A 22,295-nucleotide genomic window follows, 5' to 3' on the forward strand; every position below is an offset into this window, starting at 1 on the left:
TCTAAACAGTGCGTGCATGCGTGGTATCCTTTGTTTGTCTGTCCTGAAAGGTTACTGAGAGAGGGCCAATCGTTGATGGTCACGAACAGCAAAGCCTTAAGGTTAAATTCCTCCTGTCTGTGCTCATCCCACGTACGTACACCGTTTCCATTCCACAGCTGTAAAAGTTCTTCAACTAATGGCCTTAGGTACACATCAATTTCGTTGCCGGGTTGCTTAGGGCCTTGGATGAGAACTGGCATCATAATGAACTTCCGCTTTATGCACATCCAAGGAGGAAGGTTATACATACATAGAGTCACGGGCCAGGTGCTGTGATTGCTGCTCTGCTCCCCGAAAGGATTAATGCCATCCGCGCTTAAAGCAAACCATACATTCCTTGGGTCCTTTGCAAACTCATCCCAGTACTTTCTCTCGATTTTTCTCCACTGCGACCCGTCAGCGGGTGCTCTCAACTTCCCATCTTTCTTTCGGTTCTCACTGTGCCATCGCATCAACTTGGCATGCTCTTCGTTTCTGAACAGACGTTTCAACCGTGGTATTATAGGAGCATACCACATCACCTTCGCAGGAACCCTCTTCCTGAGGGGCTCGCCGTCAACATCACCAGGGTCATCTCGTCTGATCTTATACCGCAACGCACCGCATACCGGGCATGCGTTCAGATCCTTGTATGCACCGCGGTAGAGGATGCAGTCATTAGGGCATGCATGTATCTTCTCCACCTCCACTCCTAGAGGGCATACGACCTTCTTTGCGGCGTATGTACTGTCGGGCAATTCGTTATCCTTTGGAAGCTTCTTCTTCAATATTTTCAGTAGCTTCTCAAATCCTTTGTCAGCCACAACATTCTCTGCCTTCCACTGTAGCAATTCCAGTACGGTACCGAGCTTTGTGTTGCCATCTTCGCAATTGGGGTATAACCCTTTTTTGTGATCCTCTAACATGCGATCGAACTTCAGCTTCTCCTTTTGACTAATGCATTGCGTCCTTGCATCGACAATGACCCGGCGGAGATCATCATCATCGGGCACATCGTCTGGTTCCTCTTGATCTTCAGCAGCTTCACCCATGGCAGCATCATTGGGCACATCGTCTGGTTCCTCTTGATCTTCACCAGCTCCCCCCGTTGCAGCATCACCGTATTCAGGGGGCACATAGTTGTCATCGTACTCTTCTTCTTCGCCGTCTTCCATCATAACCCCTATTTCTCCGTGCCTCGTCCAAACATTATAGTGTGGCATGAAACCCTTGTAAAGCAGGTGGGAGTGAAGGATCTTCCGGTTAGAGTAAGACCTTGTATTCCCACATTCAGTGCATGGACAACACATAAAACCATTCTGCTTGTTTGCCTCAGCCGCATCGAGAAACTCATGCACGCCCTTAATGTACTCGCGGGTGTGTCTGTTACCGTACATCCATTGCCGGTTCATCTGCGTGCATTATATATAATTAAGTGTCCAAATTAATAGAAGTGTACAAATCTCGAGGAAAATGGAGCTTGGAGGTCGAGCTTCGAGAGGAGAAAGCTTAAGTAGTGTGGCTCGGGCATTTCATCGAACACCTCATGTGCATAGGAGGTGAGCTAGAGCACCACAAAGCCCTCTCCCCCTCGGCCAGAAAAAATAGAGCACTGTGCTCTACTCTTGCGCGAGGGGGTATATATAGGCACCTCATTGGTCCCGGTTGGTGGCATGAACCGAGACTAAAGGGGAGCCTTTGGTCCCGGTTCAAGCCACCAACCGGGACCAATGGTGGTGGGCCAGGAGCGAGGCCCATTGGTCCTGGTTCGTCCCACCAACCGGGACCAAAAGGTTCAGACGAACCGGGACCAATGGCCCACGTGGCCCGGCCGGCCCCCTGAGCTCACAAACCGGGACCAATGCCCACATTGGTCCCGGTTCTACATTGAACCGGGACTAATGGGCTGAGCCGGCCTGGACCATAGCCCTGTTTTCTACTAGTGGAGGCCCAAGAAGCATAGGGTTGAACCCCGACCAATGCGCCACATTGATATGCGCTTCGCCGTCCATGGCGGCGCTTTCTACGGCTCACAAAGCAGTGATGCAATATTAATGGTGCTTCGACGGTTTATCGATGCATGGTGTCTATTTTCTCTTCCGATGGTGACATCAACACCGTGGCTGGTGGATGGTGGACGATGACGATTTGGTCAGGCGTTCAGGGGTCAACTCCCTCAAAGTTGTACCCATAAAATTCTTTTATAGCGGGTGTTTTTTCTTATGTGCCAATACGATTGTCCTCTCTAGTGCTGTTTAAAGTGATCCATGTATTGTAATTTTCAACTTTATACTATTCTCTCCGTTCAAAATTATTTTGTTGCGGAAATGGATAGAAATTGGTACAACCTAAAAAAAGAATATCGTTTCCTCTCCCCTTATAAACCGTTTCGCTTCGTCCACCTCCTGCCTGCCTCGATTTTTCTCCTCGAACCGGAAACCTCACGCAAGTGATCTGGAAGCCGCCACTCCCTCTCCCATCCTGCTAACAGCAATGGAGGTCGACATCCACTGATGCCGCGCACTTGCCCTCCGCCAACACCGGCCAACGACGGACCGAACATGGAGGCGGGTGACCCAAGGATTTGCCGCCGCCGCCCGGAGCTACCTCCCCGTCAACGTCAAGAAGGCTTTGGCGAGAGCTCCTTGCTATCCAGGACCGCCGTTGCTGGGTTCGTTTCTCTGGCTGACATTGTGAGAAAGACTGGCTGACTGAACAAATCATCATCTGCACTAGCCTAGAAGTGTCACACGTTCCATACCGAAATAGTAAGCTAACGCAAGTGCTGCAACATGTCTCAGGTGTACACAAAATCTCTCAAGATTTATGGCTTTGTTTCGTCAAGAATGCCAACATTGCCATCCATTTGTTGTTCTTTGTGTTTGTGCTTGTGAATCATGAGGGCGGTGCTTTTGGTGAAACAATGAGTACTCTCAAGTTTGCGGAGTCATGTAGCCACCATAGAACTTGGTTCATCTCGTGTTAATAAGAGGTACGGCATTCCCCGTAAAAAAGAAAAAGAAAAAAAGAGGTACGGCATTGTGTGTTGTTGAGTCCTGAAACATATGTGTCGGGCCTTTTGGAACTTTGTTTTCATCACTCATGGTACACAAAATCCGTTTCAAAAAAAAAAACTCATGGTACACAAACTGTCTTTGTCAAACCGGCACTACTACCTCCGTACGAAAATATAAGACGTTTTTAGGCTAAACTAGCCTAAAAAGGTCTTATATTTTGATTAGGGGGGGGGGGGGGGGGGGGGTAAATGGTAAGGGAAGTGAAGCGGCACATCTGAGAGATGCCACGAACCATATTAAGCTCGTGTTAGTAAGGAAGATGAACGCAAGAGTAAGATCACCTCTTATTACCACGAGCTTGCGCTTCAAGCCTGAAGCTAGGCAGGAATCCAGTGTTGACACTTGCACAAGCTTCAAAACTTTCTGAGGTTGCATCCATTACATTTTTTTCTATCAGTTCTGTGAGTGTATTTTTGCAACAGTTACTCCACAACATTCAGGTTCTTTCTCACAGGAGGAAATGGCCTAACTAGACAACTTGTTGTGCGTTTGCAGATCAGAAGCTCGTAGTCTTGAAAGCAGAGAAGGTTAGCAGGAAACTATATATACTTTACTTCACGCAAGTTGAAGACTCTGTCTCCTCCAGTAAGAAGTTCATTCAAAAAACAAATTGTTACTCCATAATTTGCAGTCAACTATTTGAATTTGACTGATCCTAGACCTAGCTAGATAGCCTTTTGTACAGGCAGTTAGTATCTTTCCAGTCAGTTCACTACTACCTCCGTTTCTAAATAGGAGTATTTAGGAACAGAGGGAGTAGATGCAGAGAACTAGATCATCAAGGTTTCTGAAGCAAGCCAAGAGCAAAGCTTTATCACGTTTGGTGTGGAGAGAAGATCCCAGTAATAAGCGGCATTGAGCGAGAGTCCAATAGCAGCTTCCTTGGTCTATACCCTGGATGGTGGGTGGGCTTTTGACCATTTGAGTTCCTGTGTAGACATCCATCATTTGGCCTCCTTCGATATTAGTAGTACATCCCAATTGCTTGTTGTGCAAGTATGCAGCAATCTTACAAGAAATTCGATAATGTGCAAGTATTGCTATATTTTAGCTCATTTATATCTACCCAAAACCGACACTATCAATCAAGAATATTCATACATACACATGGGGATGCTACCCTAGCATCAGTAGCCAGTACTCCCTCTGTCCGGAACAAGTGCACTTCTATCTTTTGTCCTAATATAAGTCAAAGTTTTAAGATTTAGTTGGATCTACACCGCCTTTTGACACTATCAAGAACATTTGGCTTACTCCACATGGTTGCTGTTGTCTCCAGTTCTCCACCTTCCATTAACTCCCTATAAGAGCATTTACAATCGGACTTGGCAAATTCGGCCCCTATACGGCCGCGAGAGCGTCCGCGGACAGCGCCCGCCGACCCTTGATATCTTGCGCCGCACATCCACATACCTCAAATTCGGATCCTCAAATCCATACAATCCATGCACGTCGATCATACGACACAAATTGTTTGAATTCAACAATCCGAAACTAAAGCAAAGCAAATCATAGTTCAACAAACCGGACATGCCAAAATGAAATCCATGTTCTAGCGTGACGGATGGCTCGCTTGTCGGATCACTGGCCGGACGCTACCCATGCTGCCTGCTTCGAGGCCATGCTTGTGTCATGCTCCTCCTGCTCCGCCTACATCCTTGTCGCATGCTTCGCTGCCGCTACCGCCCTCGCCGCCTCGTACACCCTATGCTTGTTGATCTCCTTCTTATCCGCAAGCCACTTCTTTGCATGCTCATCAAAGAGGGTTTCGTCCGCCAACATGATCTTCACATCCTCTGCGTCCTGTGCGAGTTGCAACATTTACTTCTCAAGCTCAATCTCTCCAAATGTCTTGGCCTTCTCGAGTTCCCATTTGATCGCCGCCTTTTGCTTCTCCAACTCAATATTCTCCCACTTGTTTCCCATGACTTGTCAGTTATCCTTTGGCACAGTGGCTTTTTCATTCTCGACGACAACATCGTCCTCTCCATCGTCCAACCCGATTGATTGGTGGGTGCTTGAGCCATCATTCCTCTTCTTGCCGGCCTTGATACCAGCCACAAGCTGTGTCCACTTTGACACTCCAATCAATAAGATCAAACAATGGCTAAAAGCAAACACCTTCTTCTCCATCTCGTGATACAAAGTGGTCGCCCTCGCCGTCTAGCAAACAACATATGTATGAGCATGACATCTAGGACGGCAGATCGGGACCCGTGGTGAGGATGGGGAGCAAGGGTGGCATATGGCGAGGGCTCAGGCACGGGAAAGGTAGGAGGGCGACTGGAGGAGGAGGGGGAGGAAAGGTTTGGTGGATTTGGTGCAATTTGCGATGGGGCCGGGTTGTCGGGTCCGACGTGACGGACGCTCCCGGACGCCCCCATATCCGTCCTATTTTTGGGTTGGATATGAGAGGTGCCGGTCATCCCGGGTGTTTGAGGCCCGTTTAAGGAGCCCATATGGGTCGGATTTTTGTGACTGATCAGTGACTGGGCCATCCGCCCGGGGGTTTGGGGCGTCGAACTATAGATGCTCTAATCAATAAATGCCCGACACACTAGACTAGACTATTGGATCCAAGCATCATAAAGTGACACATCTTCAATGCAACAATTTGTATGACTCATTTGGAACTATATATTTGTTGTTCCTTCTCTTGGTACCAAATTGGCAACAAACATGACCTATCATCTATGTAGACAATTGCAAAATTCTCGATTGGAGGAACAACCCCATTTTCTAGGAACTATTCAGTTCATTTGCTATTATGGTCAACCGTGCATAGAACTCACTGCACTGGATTGAGAGGCTGATAAATGGCAACACCTAAACGTGTTCATTGGTAGTCCAGCCCGAAAAACCTTGGCCAAGCCGGCCAGGCTTGCCTCTTCAGGCATGGCTCGGGCTTCATTTTACAGCCTAAGAGAATATTCGGCCCGGGCACGGGCTTCCGTTTCTCACCTTTTCAAACCGGGCTTTCAGGCTTAGGACCGAGCTTACACGTGCGTAGACTGGAAATCTGCATGCGGGTTGGGCCTTCAAGCTTGCATTCGGGTAGGGCTCAGGCTTGAGAAAGCACATGTTTTGGGGCTTTGGTCGGGCTCAACTTTGGGATTTTCACTTTGGGCTTTGTCAAGCCCGGCCTGAAACCCGCCCCGGCCATTCCCATGTGACGGAATGAGAGGGTGCATGTCTGGCTCGCAGAGAGAGATGGAGGGAGCGAGAGAGAGAGTGTTAAACAACCTTTAAATCTGTAAAAACAATATGGGATTAGTTGCGGATGTTTAAATTGGATTTAATCTATTTGCTTACATCATGTCATCAGTAGATAATTATTAGATTTCACCCTAATGTTCTGAAATCTTATGTCTTAGGTAATCTTCTTTTGGTTATTTCATTTGCATTAAGATTTCCCCTGCCCTTTTATTTGTGTTATAATAAAAGAACTGGCTCCCGTGGCACGTATCAGTGGAATACGGCTTCCTTATAAAAAAAAAACTTCAGAGTTGTGACAAATTACTCCTGTTTGCCACTGTAAAAATCCAATCGGTTCCCCAATCCCCGACCCCGCGACATTCCCCATTTCTAGGTTTCTCGTCCGCCGTCCAGCAGCTGGCCACCGGCGCGCTCGCACATTGCCGCCGGCGGGCCGCCGCAAGACCGCCTTCGGCCGCCTCCACCTCATCATCCACCTCCGTCGCGCCGGCTTCCTCTCCTCCGCTCCGCGGCCACCCCCATCTACCTCGACCACAGTGACCGGCCAGCCGCCGCAGGAGCTCGACCAAGACGACGGCCCGCCGCAGGAGCTCTACCCCGGCACCGCCTTCGCCGTCTCTCTTCTTTCGCTCAGCCTCCCTGTGCCCGCCGGCTCGACCACGGCGAACGACTCCCTAGCAGTTCGACTGCGAGGTAAAAAAAGAGAAAAACCCCAACTTTTGTGATGCACATGCCCCCGTACCTCTGGGCTGCCAAATTCCCGACCCCCCTTTGCTTCTGATCGAAATTGCGTTATTCTAGGTGTCCTGCCTAATGCGTTGACTGATTCTACTGAAGCTGATGGCCAATACCCGGTCAGGAGGGGCGAACAATGAGGGAGCAGGGGACACCAACACCAGTGCAAGGGAAGGCAGCGCCGCCACCAATGCAAAGCACCCCAAGTCCGCAACGACCTCCACCTCGTCTGCGCGTGAAACAAGCGATGAGCCGAAGCCAAACCTGAGGATGCTGAATCGAGAAACAAAAGGAAAGAATCCCATTGTGATGACCACCACCAGTTCTGCAGCTACACCGGTTTCGCAGACATCTATGAGGGGCAGGAGCAAACCCAGCACACCTGATTCCCTGAAATCGTCAGCAATGAAGCTAAAAGGGTCGACGAGGAAGCCTAGTTCCCCCAAAACGTCTGACAGAGTAAAGAAAAGTACCATTTCAGCTTCTGCTGCTTCAAATGATTCAACTGGAGTTTCTCCTGGTCAAGTGGCTGCTCTCGGCAAAACCGTGAAAAGGAAAATTGATGAACGTAAGTCAACCAAGAATAAGCATGATGCTTCTGAGAGCGGTACCAGGCCACTGAAGCAGCATAAAAGGCTAACTGTGGAAGACAATGGCTCTGTTTTGAGGTTTGAAGAAAGTGGCGCGCACGAAGAAGATAACCAGGCACATTTAAGTCAAGTCGTCAATGAATTTTGTGAAGGCTGTACTTCTGGTCGGTGTGAAGCTCCTGAGTTGATACTGGAGACAGATGGGTCGAAAACTGATGTTGAAAAATCTGCTCCCATTTCGGAGGTTTGCTCAACCATCTTCTATTCTTGAGTTGTTGTTTCTTTGATTCTACTCTTTATGAAATCATGGTGTTGCTGTAAGTACCAGTCCCCTCTGCCTTCATCCTTGATAGGTCTTAACCCTGGAGTAGCAAAATAGAATTAAATAACATATTCTGGTAACAGAGTAATATGTTCTTTTGTTGCTACTAGATCACATATCACCTCTTGTGCTTACATTATTACAGTTCTTGACCTTACATTATTACAAAGCATTACTGTAAGTGTCATTGTTATTTTCCTTCATCCTTTATATCTCGTAACTCTCGAGTAGCAAAATAGAAGTAAATAACTAAACACATATTCCAGTAATACATCAAAATGTTCTTTATTTGCACCTGAATTATCTCATATAACGTCTTGAGCTTCATTACAACCTATGCAGGACGCAGTGTCCACCTGACAGGATACCCTGTATAGTTTCCTTTTAGCAACTCATATGCTTGATTTTTCTGTAACATCCTTGTTGCCTCAATATGTTGGCTTGTTATTTGCAATGCTGCTTTTCTTTTTCTTATCATCCTACCATCTGTATCAAAGGAGTTGGTTACATTATCAGTTCTTGTACAGGCACATATGACTGCTGATCTATGCTCACAGAATATGGTGGCTGAAAGCAGTCCTGCAGTGGACGCTAGAGAGCCAGCTGATAACTGTTCAGAGTTCACACCTCATGTTGCAATGGCCCAGAAAGTGGACTCGTCAAAATTTGTGGAGTACTGGGTTCCTGCTCGCCTTTCACGAGTGCAACTAGAAATGTACTGTTATACCTTGTTTTCAAACTCACTAGCGCTTCAATCAAATGAAAAAACTGACAGTGTTGGTGCTCTTCGCAACATTCTTGTATCCCTCCGGAAGGTTAGCTGTTAAAATTTCTGAGCATGCATGGTACCCTTTTTTCACAGTAGGGAGTTAGACGGAATCTGCAATGGTACTCATTGTGCATAGCTAACTGTCTTTACTGATCTTATCATGCAACAGTGCTGCGACCACCCTTATCTAGTAGATGAAACGCTGCTAGACTCACTTCCCAAGGGCCACCCAGTAACTGATATCCTGGATATTGAAGTTCGTGCAAGTGGCAAGCTACTGCTTCTTGAGAAAATGCTCCGATTAATCAAGGAAAAAAGGCAGAGAGTTCTTATCCTTTCCCAGGTAAGCGTTTTGTGGTACCATGCCTCAAATAATCTCTTACTTCCATTATTTAACTTTGTCCCAATTAATGTAGTAATGCCTGTTACGTGTGATTCATTACTAGTACTTGTATCTAAAGAGTTGGCAAGTATTAATGTTTTGTACTTCCTCAAAGCATGCATTATTTATTTCCGGCAACCGAAGCATGCGATGATTTCTTTTAATTATTTGTTAATGTTATGCACAAGGGTTTTCAACTTCTCATATGAGGAAAAGTTTCAAGCTGTCTTTGCTCTTTGGTACATTTTGTCAAATTGTTAGTAATAACATCTGGGTATCACTTCCCTCAGTCGCAGAATCAAGAGTTGCAGAAAGACTGGTGATGTTTCACTTTAGTACAGTTATGCACATAAGAATTCCGCAGCATGGAGTTTCTAGACATTGATTTAGTTTGATCATTTAAACACCAAAGAAATTCTTGCGCGGCACTTCACTATCTCCAATGGTAACTCTTGTGTCCTTTGCAGCAACGGGCAGTAGAAAACCAGCATCCATCTTTCCTTCTTTTGCCCCTTTAATGTCAATTGTTGTAACAAGCTTGGCATTCAGTGGGGCAGACCGGCAGAGAAATGGTATCGAAGACATGCTGCACCATCATACTGCTGGTTTCTCGGGAAATAGATTCTTAGGCATCTTCGTCATGGCCTGTTGGCTTATATCTGGAAACAAAGGAACACACGGATTTTTGGCAAAGTAGCCCCTATTAGATTATTGCTCATCCTGAAAGAAGTCCATGTTCAATCCTTTAGATTTAAGGAGGCATCTCTAACCCTGCTCAGGGTTGCTCCCTCATAGTCAGAGTCTTTCTCAGTTTTGTGTTTTTACCTGAACAACCCCCCCCCCCCCCCCCCCCACCCCCCATGGTGTCTATATGAATTCATGGTTGCTCCTGCAGAAAGCTGACACATCTGCACTTGTTCTAAATTTATGTTTTTTTGGTACAATGCACATATGGTTCACTTTAGAAACAACATTTTGCAAGCACATGTTGTAACATCTTGGCATCGGTTAAAAGAAAACATGTGGGTACCTTATTTCAAAATCTAAATATGTTACTTTTCATGCACCATGTGTACTTTTTAATTGCTGGCGTATATATCCCTTATTAAGTTCTTGTTTGGGTAGTTTCTGATTCATCATTGTTAGAATTAAATATCATGATCTTTTGGAAAGGTTTCCCAAGCTTATCAGTGCAATATGATGGTACTTTCTTCTATGTGCAGTCTTGTGATGGGGCTGGCATTCCAATGGGTGATATTCTGGGTGATTTTCTCTGTGAAAGCTTTGGTCTTGAGTCATATGAGCGCGTGGAGCATGGTTTCTCTGTACCAAAGAAACAGGGTGCAATGAGTATGTTCAATGACACGACTAAGGGCCGGTTTATTTTCTTGATTGATAGTCGTGCATGTGTCCCAAGCATTAAACTGTCATCAGTTGATGTCATCATCATATATTCTAGTGATTGGAATCCCACAAATGACTTGAGAGCCCTCCAGAAGATCAGCATAGAGTCACAATCTGAATGTGTGCCCATTTTTCGTTTGTATTCGTCTTGTACAGTGGAGGAAAAGGCTCTTATACTTGCAAAGCATGATCATACTCTTGATACCAGTGTCCAGAATATAATGCCTATCCTGAGCCATTGTATGCTTAGTTGGGGTGCATCATTTCTCTTCAGTAGACTTGAAAGGCTAGAAAACGATGCATATTTAAGCAAGGATTCTGATGCTGAAAAACTGTTCATGGATAAAGTACTTTCAGAGTTCTCAACGAAGTTATCCACTGAAGATGATACCAGCACTAAGATGAGCAATGCAGCCGTATCACAAGCTCATCTGAGTGGACCTCTTTATTCTAGAGATAGTGTTGTAGTAGGTGAGAGGGAGGGGATCTCTGCACCTGATAGTGATCTCCCAAAGTTCTGGGTAAATTTGCTAGATCGGAAGTCTCCTCGTTGGCAGTATATAACTAAGCTGGCACAAAGCAACTGTAGAAAGAGACAAAGCATGGAAGAATGGAAAATTCATGCAGACGAGGCTGCTGAAGCTAGTACGAAACGTAGAAAAATTGCTGGAATCTTGGATTCATCTGCAAATGTTTTAGCTGGCGAAGACAATGTCTCAGTATTGCCTGAAATTAGTACGACATCTAGTTCTCATCAAATATCAGTTGACAACACATGGCAGGAACAAGGTATACCACTGTAACTATAATTAACAGCTCTGTTTTTGGTGCGAATAATGCACTGTTCTAACAGAATCCATTTTGTAGGGGTGGAAAATCTTCAGGACACACAAAATAGTGTTCACATCCCATTGAAGCAAGAGTTCTCAAAGCTATATGAATTGTTTGAACTACCGGTATGCTGAATGTAACGACTTCATTGTTCTCTTGATGTTTGTGTTGAAATATACTGCCTGCCCTTTTTAATCAGTTTGGACTTTTGGGAGTCCCCATCATGTCGAGGTTCCGTCAGGCCTTAAATGTCAGATTGATGTAGGCTGTAAATACTCTATTAAATAATAAATACTGCGTTGGCCGGGTGTTGAGCTTGAGACCTCTTGGCTCATATACCATAGTACGTTTCAAAATACTTCGCATCTTACTTTTGTCTTAAGTCAAACACTAATATTTCCATGCAAGAAAAAAACATTGTCATATTGGACCACATTTATATAAAAAATATCAATATCTACTATACTAAATAAATACAATACAAAAATATATTCAATGATGGATCTAGTGATATTGATTTGTTATTGTGAATCTTGGTAAATTTTTTGAATATTTTTTTCTTTTAACTCGGTCAAACTTCACAAGATTTGATTTGAGACAAAACTAATATGTGAAGTTGGGTTTGATGGGGACAGACGCGGCCATTCCCTGGCCGTGCAAAATTGGGCGGGAGTGCCTTCATCCCATTTTGGCCAGGCACCATCATTGAGGCCAGGGGTGGCTTGGCCAGCGGGGGGATGGTCCCAGATGGCATGCTCCTTCTCTGCGTCCATCTCCTATACTGCCGCTGGCGCCACCTTGAAGTTGGCCCAGAAGGTGCACTCCCTCTCCGCCGCGGCCTCCTCGACGCCTATGGCGGAGGTGGCGGCCTAGCGGGCATCCCAAACTGCCCTAGCAGCGAGGGAGCGGCGGGAAACCAGCGGTGGAGTCGATCTCGGACGCAACCGTGCAGCGCTTCGCGGCAGCGGGCGGCCTGTGACACCGTCCAGCCCGTCCTGGCGATCACATTCCTCCGCGATGAGGGTGGTCTCCTGCATGTCCTCCTCGTCCAGCTGTTGTGTCTTCTCCTCCGTGAGTGGCAGCCAGTCCGGCCTTGGGTGAAGCGGCATGATGAGGACAAGGGGGGAAGTGGAGAAGAAAGTGGAGCTGTTGGCGGCCGGGAGATGAGCTGGGACGTGTGCTGGCCTTTCTATATCCACGAGTGGCGGGAAACGGGGTGGGCGGGTGGCGGGAAAATGTGGCAGAAATGGGCGCGGGCTGTTGGACAGGAGGTGACAACCGTTAATTGGCTCGTTTCCTGGTGAGATAAGTGCCTGCGGGACTGGTACGCGCATCCGACACGCGCCATTGGCAGAGAGAGAGAGAGAGAGAGAGAGAGAGAGAGAGAGAGAGAGAGAGAGGGAGGGAGGAAGGGGGAGAGAGGCCATGCGCAAGGGGAAAGAGGTGAAATTTCCCTCCCGGTTCAACCTCCAAATAAGGAGGCTATGGCCCACTATTTGGAGCATGTTCCAAAAATCTTGGAGGCCAAGGGTGATATGGCGACTTTAATAGATCCCTTTTTTTGGTCCCGAATGCACAGGCTGTTATTATGGCGGTTGGGCTGTTTTGCCAATTCTGCTAGAGTTGCTCTTAGTGTTTAATATATTCCTTTGGTCAGAAGTAGAAACCTATTGGCAGTATTGAAAGTTCCGTAAGGAAGATATTAAGAACCAAATACATGCCGAAGAGAACTAAAATGTTTGGTTGTTTGTAATTGATCGACAATCATAAATTGTGCCTAAACTGAAGAGTGCAGCAATTCTGAACAGCAATACATTATGTGTGACAAATAAATACACAGACAAGTTATCAAATAGTAATTCACCCTACCATTTTAGTGAGGCTGAAATTTCTGAAGACACATGATTTCATATACTCATCATTTTGCTATTTTAGCTGATTGGATTCTTTGATGGAACGGTAACATGTTGTGCAGGGGAGTGTTAAATGTGTATGTGAGGAACTTCTTGAGTATGCTTTGAAGAATAAGAATCACCAAGTCAGTCAGGAGCCAAAGCATGCATTCAACATTGCACTGGTTAGAGAAGAGTCTTCTTTAATTTTTGCACTACATGTTCAATGTTAAATGTTGCTGTTCTTCATGAATGTTTTCCTTCTTTGCATGCTTTACTTCAGTGCTGGCATGCTGCTTCTCTCTCAAGGCACAAGGTTAATCATAAAGAATCACTGGCTCTTGCTGCAAAATACTTGAACTATGAGTGCAGTGAAACTTGTGTCGAGTTGGTTTATAAGAAGCTAAGGAACCTAAAGAAGGAGTTCGCATATGGAGTAGGCGGAACAGGCAAGAATAATCAATCAATTTCAGTAAAGAACATATCACCATACCAGCAGGAGACCTCAACTAGACATGGAAATGGCAAATCAACCCCTAAGCAAACAGCATCTGTTGGTGGGAACGAATCACATCAAGAGGATTCACATGATTTAGTGATTGAGGCTATTGTACCAGGAGAGAAGGAACTGCTATCTGTATCAAAGGATGTACTTCTTAATAGGATCACAGAGAAAAGAATTAATTTAGTTGACATGGTTTTCTCCTTGAGAGAGAAGAATATCCTTGATAAACAAGCAAACGAGGTCGCAATGTTTGACATGCACAGGCACAATGGAGTGGTGAAACTGAGAAAAGCATGCAGAATAGTTGTGGAACACCTTCGTAGGTCTCAAGCTGATTCAGAGGACAGAGGTGGTCAAACAAAGCTAATAGTTGAATGGCTCACTATGCTAACAAACCTAATAGTTGAATGGTTCACTATGCTACTATATGCGTTTCTGAAGCACATGAGGCACCAGCGTGAGAACCTTGATTTACAGCAATCGAAGGTGTGGACTAAGGAGTTGCAGTTGAAGGAAAAGTTCCTTCACGAAGCAAAATATGGCCAATTAGATCATACTTTTGATCAGAGTATTTATTTACCAGAATCAGGCTTTGCTATTGAGGAATTCAGCCACTTTAGCTCCTGTGTTGATACAACTACTTTGGCAAACTGTCCGCAGTCTTTGCACGAAACTTCAGCGATGGAAGTTACATTGGTTGGTAGTGTGATTCCATCTGATGTTATCATTGCAGAAGCAGCGAGAAAAAGTTCTGCTGAAGTTCTTATCCACAACGAAGGCACACTAGCATCAGAAGGTATTGGTTTGACAGAGAACATGATCGGCAATAGTTTTGATTGCATTGACATGCAAGGAGGGGCATCTCTGGCTGTTCAAGACCAATTAAATTCTAGTCCTGCAATTGATAATTCCATTAATCAGGTAGGGCATGGATTAATCAGGTCTTATACTTACTAGTTCTTTGGAGTGGTATTCATTCTGATTTTATAAGCTTATCCATGTCGGAACTGTCAGCTTAACTTTTTTTTTACAGAAACTTCCAACATATTTTGCAGTCAATTTAGAAGTATTAACACATTGAAGCTTTGGTTCAAGTTTCATGTCATGTTTTATGGACTGTAAAAATTTCATATAAGTTTTCCTTTGTGATATAGCGAAAAGGAAAGGAGATGTTTAGTAGGCTCATGTAGGATGTGTCGTTTTTGCTCTTTCCATGTAGCAAGTGAACATAGTTACTTGCTCATCATGGCAGTACAGTACACTAGGCATAGAAAACTGTTTGTAGTATGTTGCCTTTCATACTCTCATGTTTTACGGTTTGCAGATTACTAATTGAAGTTCTTTTTAATACAGCAAAAGGAAAAGAAATATTTAGTAGGCTCATCTATGAGCGTCAGTGACACTGTGTACCCATTTACTTATAAACGCATTTCCAAATAGAGGACATCACAGTTGATGCAGCACTTGTCTTTCCATTTGAGTCAGTTCTGAGCAATGGTCTTCATGTTCCAATTCATGGTGCTTCATTACATTATGGTTGCACTAGTATTCCTTATGACCTTTTTTTTATTAGTATCCATTATGATACTAATCATATGTACCTGTAACATATATCAGGAATCTTCAAGTGGTGACCATAGGACTGAACATATTGAGCGACAGAGTGGTGGGTGTTTGCAACCATTACCGGGAGAGACTGACCAACATTTAGGAGATGCTGAAATGGAAGTTAACACCGACAATGGGGGCAATACTCATGCAGATCCACCTTACTTAGAACCACAGACTTTGGCTCCTGTGCCCAGCCAGACTTCCTTGCAAATGTCTAAGGAAGTTGAAGCCGAGGCCAATCTTGTAATACAGTCAGCCCAACCAATTGTAGCACCAGCGCAACTTCTGCAAAGAGAGGCAGAACAAGTAGGCCGTTCTGGTATAACACCAGCTCAGACTTTGCGACCTGAAATGCAACCATCAGCATCCAGGGAAGCTTATACTCAGACAGATCTGATAATTCAGTCTGCACAACCAAGTATGGTGCCAACTGAGCTTTCACAAAGAGATGCCGAACAAGCAAACCTTTCTCGTGTACCATCATCTCAGTGTTTGCCATCTGCAATGCATCCATCGGTTCCACCGTCCAGTATTCTGCTTGAAAGAACACACCCTGATCAGTGTCAACCACCAAGTCATCAACCCGAGGCTGCACCGGGTTCTTCAGCACAACTCTTTCCGTTGGCACCAAGGATGTTTAATCATCCACCAGTTGGTGATGATCCACTGAAAAATGAGTTGCACAGATTCCGGTTACACATTGACTCGCTTAATAAAACCCACGAGCTAAAGGTTTGCTATTTCTTCTAGCTCATGTATGTATATCTTGGTTGTGAATTTCGTACACTAGTTCTGGGATTCATCTTGTTCTCATTTTTTCACTTACGGACAGCAATCACAACTTAGGACCGAGTATAGCCAAGAAATGGAGAAGCTCAAACAAAAGTATGATTTGTTACTTCAAAAACAAGATTCCACTCATCTTCAGCAAACGGAGACACTAAATGATTTATGTGAGAAAGTTCTCCTCAACCAGTCACTAGCTGACAATCTTCGGAAGGAATTCATATCTTCTGGAGACCAAGGTATTGAGTATTGACTATAAGCAATCATTTTTTATGTCCTCTTAATGAAATATGCTGACATGATTTGCAAACACCTGTCCCAAATCTCTATCGCTAATGCCAACTACTTTGATCTGCAGTTAGAGCCCACAGCCCTCCAAATCACCAGACACCCCAGGCTTCTCAGCAAGTTCCCACGAGGTCTTCAGCGGTGGCATCGACTGCATCACCAACTGCGTCGTCGTCAGCTGGTCGACCTCCAGTGCCGATACATCATGTCCAACTATTTCAGGTCGATCGACCATCACCATCATCATCGCCATCTTCACAAGTGGTCAGACCACATCCCTCCATACTAAGCAACATTGCCAGATCAACATCAACTAGATTTAGTCCCGCGCCAGTTCTGCCACGGGGAGGCTTTGGAGTCCACAGTGAACTAGCACGTGCACCTGCTCCTCATCTTCAGCGCAGGTTGCCTCCACAGGTGCATTCAATGGTATCTGCAAATCAGCAGCAGCTTCCAACTAGGCTGGAGAGCATGTCCGCAAGGACATGGTCTATCCCTGTGACTCCAATACATACAAGACAATCATGCCCACAGGCTGCTCCCCCAGGGAACCCATCACTGTCAAGCTTGCACCCAAGTTCACACCCCACTATACCGGCACCCTTGGGGCCATCAAGTTCACATCAAATTCGGCAGGTTCCAGCACTGCCATCAAGTTCACACCCAACACACCTGCTGTCGCCAGTACCTTGGATTCCAAATCCAGTTCTTCCACTAACATCACAGCGAGGTTTGACAACGACATCTAGCGTTTCATCAGCTGCGTTGAATGTGTTGCCAAGTAAAGGTGTTGGGCCTTCAGCATCAGGCTCGGCGGAGTCAGATTCTGATTTAGCATCACTGAATGAATGGCTAACAGGTCTTGGGCTGCCCAGTGATCCCCATGACATGGAGGCTTCTGCTAATGTAATATACCTATCTGATGATGAAGAGACCGGTACGTTCACATTTCCTTGATATCGAGTGTAACAGGTTGCTTGAAAAATTAGAGATCTTAAGGATAGCACCATTACAAAGATACCAATGATAATTTAAATATCATGATCTCAGGTGCAAATGACACACGAATGAGTTCGTTGTCGTGCAGATTTACAAACAGAAAATCCACTGAGATACTATTTTAGCACTACTAGTTCACAGTAAAAAAAAGATCAGTGTTAAGATTAGATTGTCAACTGGAGCCACCATGTACACAATGAGCTGATCCTTTGTTCCATGTTATCCAGTACGAAATCCAATAACAGACCTACAATATGATTCAGAACCGATAGTTAGAAATACATAAATTTCAGTTGCAACTAAACTCTTGATAACAATGAATGAATAGTAACTAACAGGCACTTAGGATAACACACACTTATGGTGTTGAATCCAATACAAGTTGTTCTGTGTATTTTTATTAAAGCTGCCATGTGTATTTATTCTCAAGAGTACATCTGCATGTAAGTAACTAGCTAAAAATGTCTCGATCTAAGTGAACTAGCTCATTAGTAGTCTTTGTTTTTGCTTCATTAGTTTTGTTGTAGCATAGTTCCATTCATGTTTTCCATTACTTATTTTTCTGTCATTTACAATTTTCGTGTAGCAAAGTGATGTTCCTCTTGAATAATCAAATGGCGCTACCAGTTCAGACATTGCACTTAGCACTTGCAATTTTTCGAAGAATATTGTAAATGAACTAGATCATGAGTCTCAATCTGACAGAGTTGTTTGTTCCGTTTGTACAGCTAAATCTGCTATACTTTTGATCTATATATTCACGAATACTTGCTTGCTATCATTACTAGTTTTAGCCAAGTGGTAAAAGCGTTTGTTACCCAAGTGATGGATGTGTAACTGATTGAATCATTTGCTATATAGGTGACCAAAACAAGCAAAAATCGGCGCTCATCACTGAAGAGCTCCAACAGAAGCTTGCGGTCGAAGGTGGTACTTGCAAACAAGAAAAGTGATGCGCAGATCGATTTTATAATCACTGATTTGTGATGCAACCCCTTGTTTCTGCTACAGAACCTAGAGTAACGACATGTAACTGGGATTAGGCGGATGTAATGCTTGTTTCACAAATTTGTGATGCGACTTCTAATTCTATATGACATGGATGGATTGACCGAACGACAATAAATCTCGAGTAGCCTCTGTATATGAATTTGGAATGAATCGAGTGACTTGATTAGCCTCTGTATGTAACTGGGATTAAACGCAAGTTTATGCAACTGCTTGTTTCATGAATTTGGAATGCAACTTGTGATTCTATATGACAGGGTTTAACCGAGTGACAATAAAACTCGAGTAACCTTACACACATAACCTACTGGACAGAAAAAAATCGAGGGAAGAAGTCTGATATCTAACTGATGAAAACTGAAATTTGTGTGACCCGGCACTTTGTTCTGCTCCACTGCTGCCATTCCCCTCGTCTCATCCCTGGCTGTTAGATCAAGCAACCTGTACCCACATCTAGTACAAACCTATTGGGCAGAATAAATCGAGGGAAGAAGTATATAAACTAGTGGGTTAATCAAGATGCATATATGATTTACCTATCCGTAATCAGCTCTAAATCTCGGCGCCCGAGGACGGAGAACCGAGCCACCGTAAGTTGGACCAAGGGGCAAGCAAGTCTGAGGAGTCGAGATGAACTTTCGGGCCAGAGCTCATCATCACACCATTGCCTGGATGGGAGCACCGCAAGCCCGCGCCGCCCTAATAAGCTCCTGGCATTGAGCAGTTGTGTGCTCTGTTAGTTCAGGTAGATTTTGGGCTGGTACAGTACATAGTATGAGAAAGTACTTTCTGCACAAGATTAAAAAGCAACATGGTGAGCCGAACTCGATTGATCTGGATCCCCATCGGACCTTGGTTTCAACTGAGTTTCCATGAGATACTTTCTTGTGCTGGTCAATCTCATAAGTTCTCTGTCAACACTGCACATCAGATGTTCTTTCTGGGCAACACGCGGTTTGCCTGCCACAAGCCAATTTGGAAATCCAAAGCACCACCTCGCTGCAAATTCTTCATGTGGCTGGAAGTGCATAGGAGATGCCTGACGGCCGATAACTTGGAGCGCAGGAATTGGCCCTCCAATGGTGTTTGTCCCTTGTGCCTCTCTGAACCAGAAACATGTACTCATTTGTTTGTGCACTGCAACTTTACCAAGCAGGTCTGGACGCTCTTCAAGGCATGGACAGGAGCTGATTTTCAGATTCCAGACAACAGCTTCAGCACGACGGAAGATTGGTGGCTGATTGCTAGGGCGGCTATCCCCAAACAAATGAGGCGAAATTTTGACACGATCGCGATCTTATTGCACTGGAGGGTCTGGAAGGAAAGAAATGCGAGGATTTTCGACAATGTCGCCAGCCCGGTGGAGAGAGTCTTGGACCTGACCAAAGAAGACATCGGCATGTGGAGGGCTGCGGGATGCATCAGAGATCTGGCAGCCTAGATCTTGTCCTTGTAACGGACTGATTGTAATGCTCTGTGAATCCCCTAAGTTGACGAGCTTGTGTTTTCTTTTGGGTTTCAGCTCTAGTTCTCCTAGGCTGTTTCCCTGCTGTACTCTTTTCCCTCAATCTAATAAAGTACGGCCATCGGCCCTTCGACAATCTCATAAGTTTTTTTTGAGGAATATCACGCTTTATTGATCAAGGACAATCATGAGAGTGCCTCCTGGTTACAATCCGGGGTTACATGAAAAATGGAGTCATTAAAGGACTCAGATGATTTACATGACGATTTACTAGAATATGTGCCGCGACAATCGACAAACGATTTATATGACTAAAGTGAATGGACGACAAGAACGACACCAACTCCTTGATATCAGCAGTGATGAGCCCCACCGGCGAGCGATCAACCGTAGAAGCATTGTTTATATCTGGATAACGGATAAACAGTCTGACTGGAAAACGGCCCTTGAAAAGCCTTCCTGGCGGGTGAGAGCCACCGCACGTAGCACCAGTGCTTCAACTACTTCTGGGGCGGTAACCTCGTCAACGTGCTAGCAGCAAGCTAGCAAGCAATCTCCGATGTCGTTCAACATATCCTATCGGCTAAGTTTTTGGGGAAAAAAGTTCTTTTGCTTACGACCTCCACCATGCTGCCGCCACTCTTGGCCATTGTCGTTTCTTCCCTAATGGCTCCCCAATCACAGTCCAGCAAGCAGCAGCCGCCTCTCCTCTCCAATTGCAGCCCACCAGAGTACAATTTTTGAATCAACATCACTCCATGGCTGCTTCAATATACTCCACAGTCAGTGAACCTCTCCTCTGCTTGCCTTTTTCTCTCCCTCGGCAGCGGTCACCCGACAGAGGTCCTCCTCCGACGATCTCCATCATCCGTTGTCCAACTCCTCACTTTATCCAGCATCTCCTGTGCTCTCTTTTGTGCCGTCGCTTCCATCGTCTGTCGTTCCTCCTCTACGACGCCGCACCTGTCGACAACAAAATTCTCACCCCATCACCGGTTCGTCTCAGAGGTCATCCTCTCTGGTTGTTGCTGCCATCGCCAGTTGGGTCTCCTCCACACTGGCGCACACGGCCACCTGCCATTGTAGGGCACTGCTGCGAATCTGGAAATGCCTGCTCCATTGTTTGCTAGCAGGAGTAATAGTTTTGCACATGTGTTTGCTAAAGCTGGATGTAATTATAATGCAGCAGGTGTGTGGCCCCATTTAAATTTGTGGTATTTGTAGCGTCATTATACATTTTGTACTCTTTTTTGATGTGCTTACATCCTAACCTTCTCTCAAACGAAAATCTCAGTACTACATTTTACTTTGTACTTATGTTATTCCATTTTCTGAATGTGATTCAGTAGCGTAGTAGCACGGGTATCTTACTAGTAGTCTGGTAAATTTGACTTTTTAAAACGAATGGTCAAGGTTGCACCCTTGCAGGAACACCAGAATCAAAGCTAGCCCTAAAGCCTCAAGGGACCACATAATAACCAAAGACTGTCTATAGTACCAACTCTGTCATCACAGCGTCACATAGTTGTTGAACTGTCTGCGGAACATCTAAGTTTGGGGTATACAATAGATCGAGCGGCGCAAATTACGACGCTGATGGTTCTGGCTCTTTCCCCTTCCTCCCCTTGTTCACAACCTTTGTACTGTCAGCCGGTGGCACAGTGTTAGTCTGCTTGGTGTACATGATACAGTTGTCGAGAGTGTAGATCCTGAGAGCGAGCGAGGATACAGTTGAGGTATTCATGGCTACTGTAAAGGAGGACCAGTACCACCAATCATTCTTCAGGAACTCGGATTTTATCACTCTCTCCAACATGCTGGTCGCCAGTACCATCTGGAAGAGGCACAGAATAGATACGATTAATCAGTGCAGTGGCTAATAACAGCCCTCTCAAGCATTTATTTTGTATGGAAATGATGATGTTAGAGAGCTTTTAATATATATATTTTGTGTGGCACAAATTAAGGTGAATAAATAGATGATGAAGTCACCTCGGATATTGATTCTGCATGCTTGACGAAAGCACGCCATGAACGCCTTCGCATTTGTTGAGACTTTGAGGATCTCAAAGCTTCCTCTGGCAACGCTGCATCTATATCAAGCAAATTTATCTTTTGTTGCTTCAGGATATGAGAGTTTCTTCCTGTAACAGGCCTCAGTGATGACTCCGGAACCAAGCCACCGTTAACAGCTAGCAATCTTGTTGTTGGCTTGTCTGTTGCAGAAGATGCTGCTTCCTCACAGGAAGTAGTATCAGTATCAGGGGCTGGTTCCTTAGATTTTGACACATTTTCATCACAGGAAGTACTAGCTGCAGGACAATTTTGAGCAGAATTAGACCCCTCAGGCCCTAACTTTTGTGCAGGCATTGCCTGGCATTCCTCTAAGGAGCT

General features: G+C 45.1%; 1 protein-coding gene across 2 annotated transcripts; it reads left to right on the top strand.

Moving 5' to 3' along the window:
* Positions 1-6,635: 6,635 nt before the first annotated feature.
* Positions 6,636-18,661, top strand: LOC125553220 (uncharacterized). Of its 2 annotated transcripts, none has more exons than XM_048717015.2 (12): positions 6,636-7,007; positions 7,116-7,883; positions 8,489-8,776; positions 8,900-9,073; positions 10,336-11,305; positions 11,384-11,472; positions 13,323-13,424; positions 13,523-14,665; positions 15,362-16,087; positions 16,188-16,380; positions 16,500-17,366; positions 18,290-18,661. In XM_048717015.2, the coding sequence occupies exons 2-12, from the start codon at positions 7,155-7,157 to the stop codon at positions 18,379-18,381; spliced, it is 5,373 nt and encodes a 1,790-aa protein (XP_048572972.2). In that variant the 5' UTR covers positions 6,636-7,007; positions 7,116-7,154; the 3' UTR covers positions 18,382-18,661. The 2 variants fall into 2 exon arrangements, with proteins under 2 accessions (XP_048572972.2, XP_048572973.2); XM_048717016.2 differs by having other exon boundaries at positions 7,152-7,883.
* Positions 18,662-22,295: the final 3,634 nt, after the last annotated feature.

This window comes from Triticum urartu, chromosome 4A, assembly GCF_056163025.1.
Source record: "Triticum urartu cultivar PI428250 chromosome 4A, HENAU_Tu73, whole genome shotgun sequence".
NCBI lineage: Eukaryota > Viridiplantae > Streptophyta > Magnoliopsida > Poales > Poaceae > Triticum > Triticum urartu.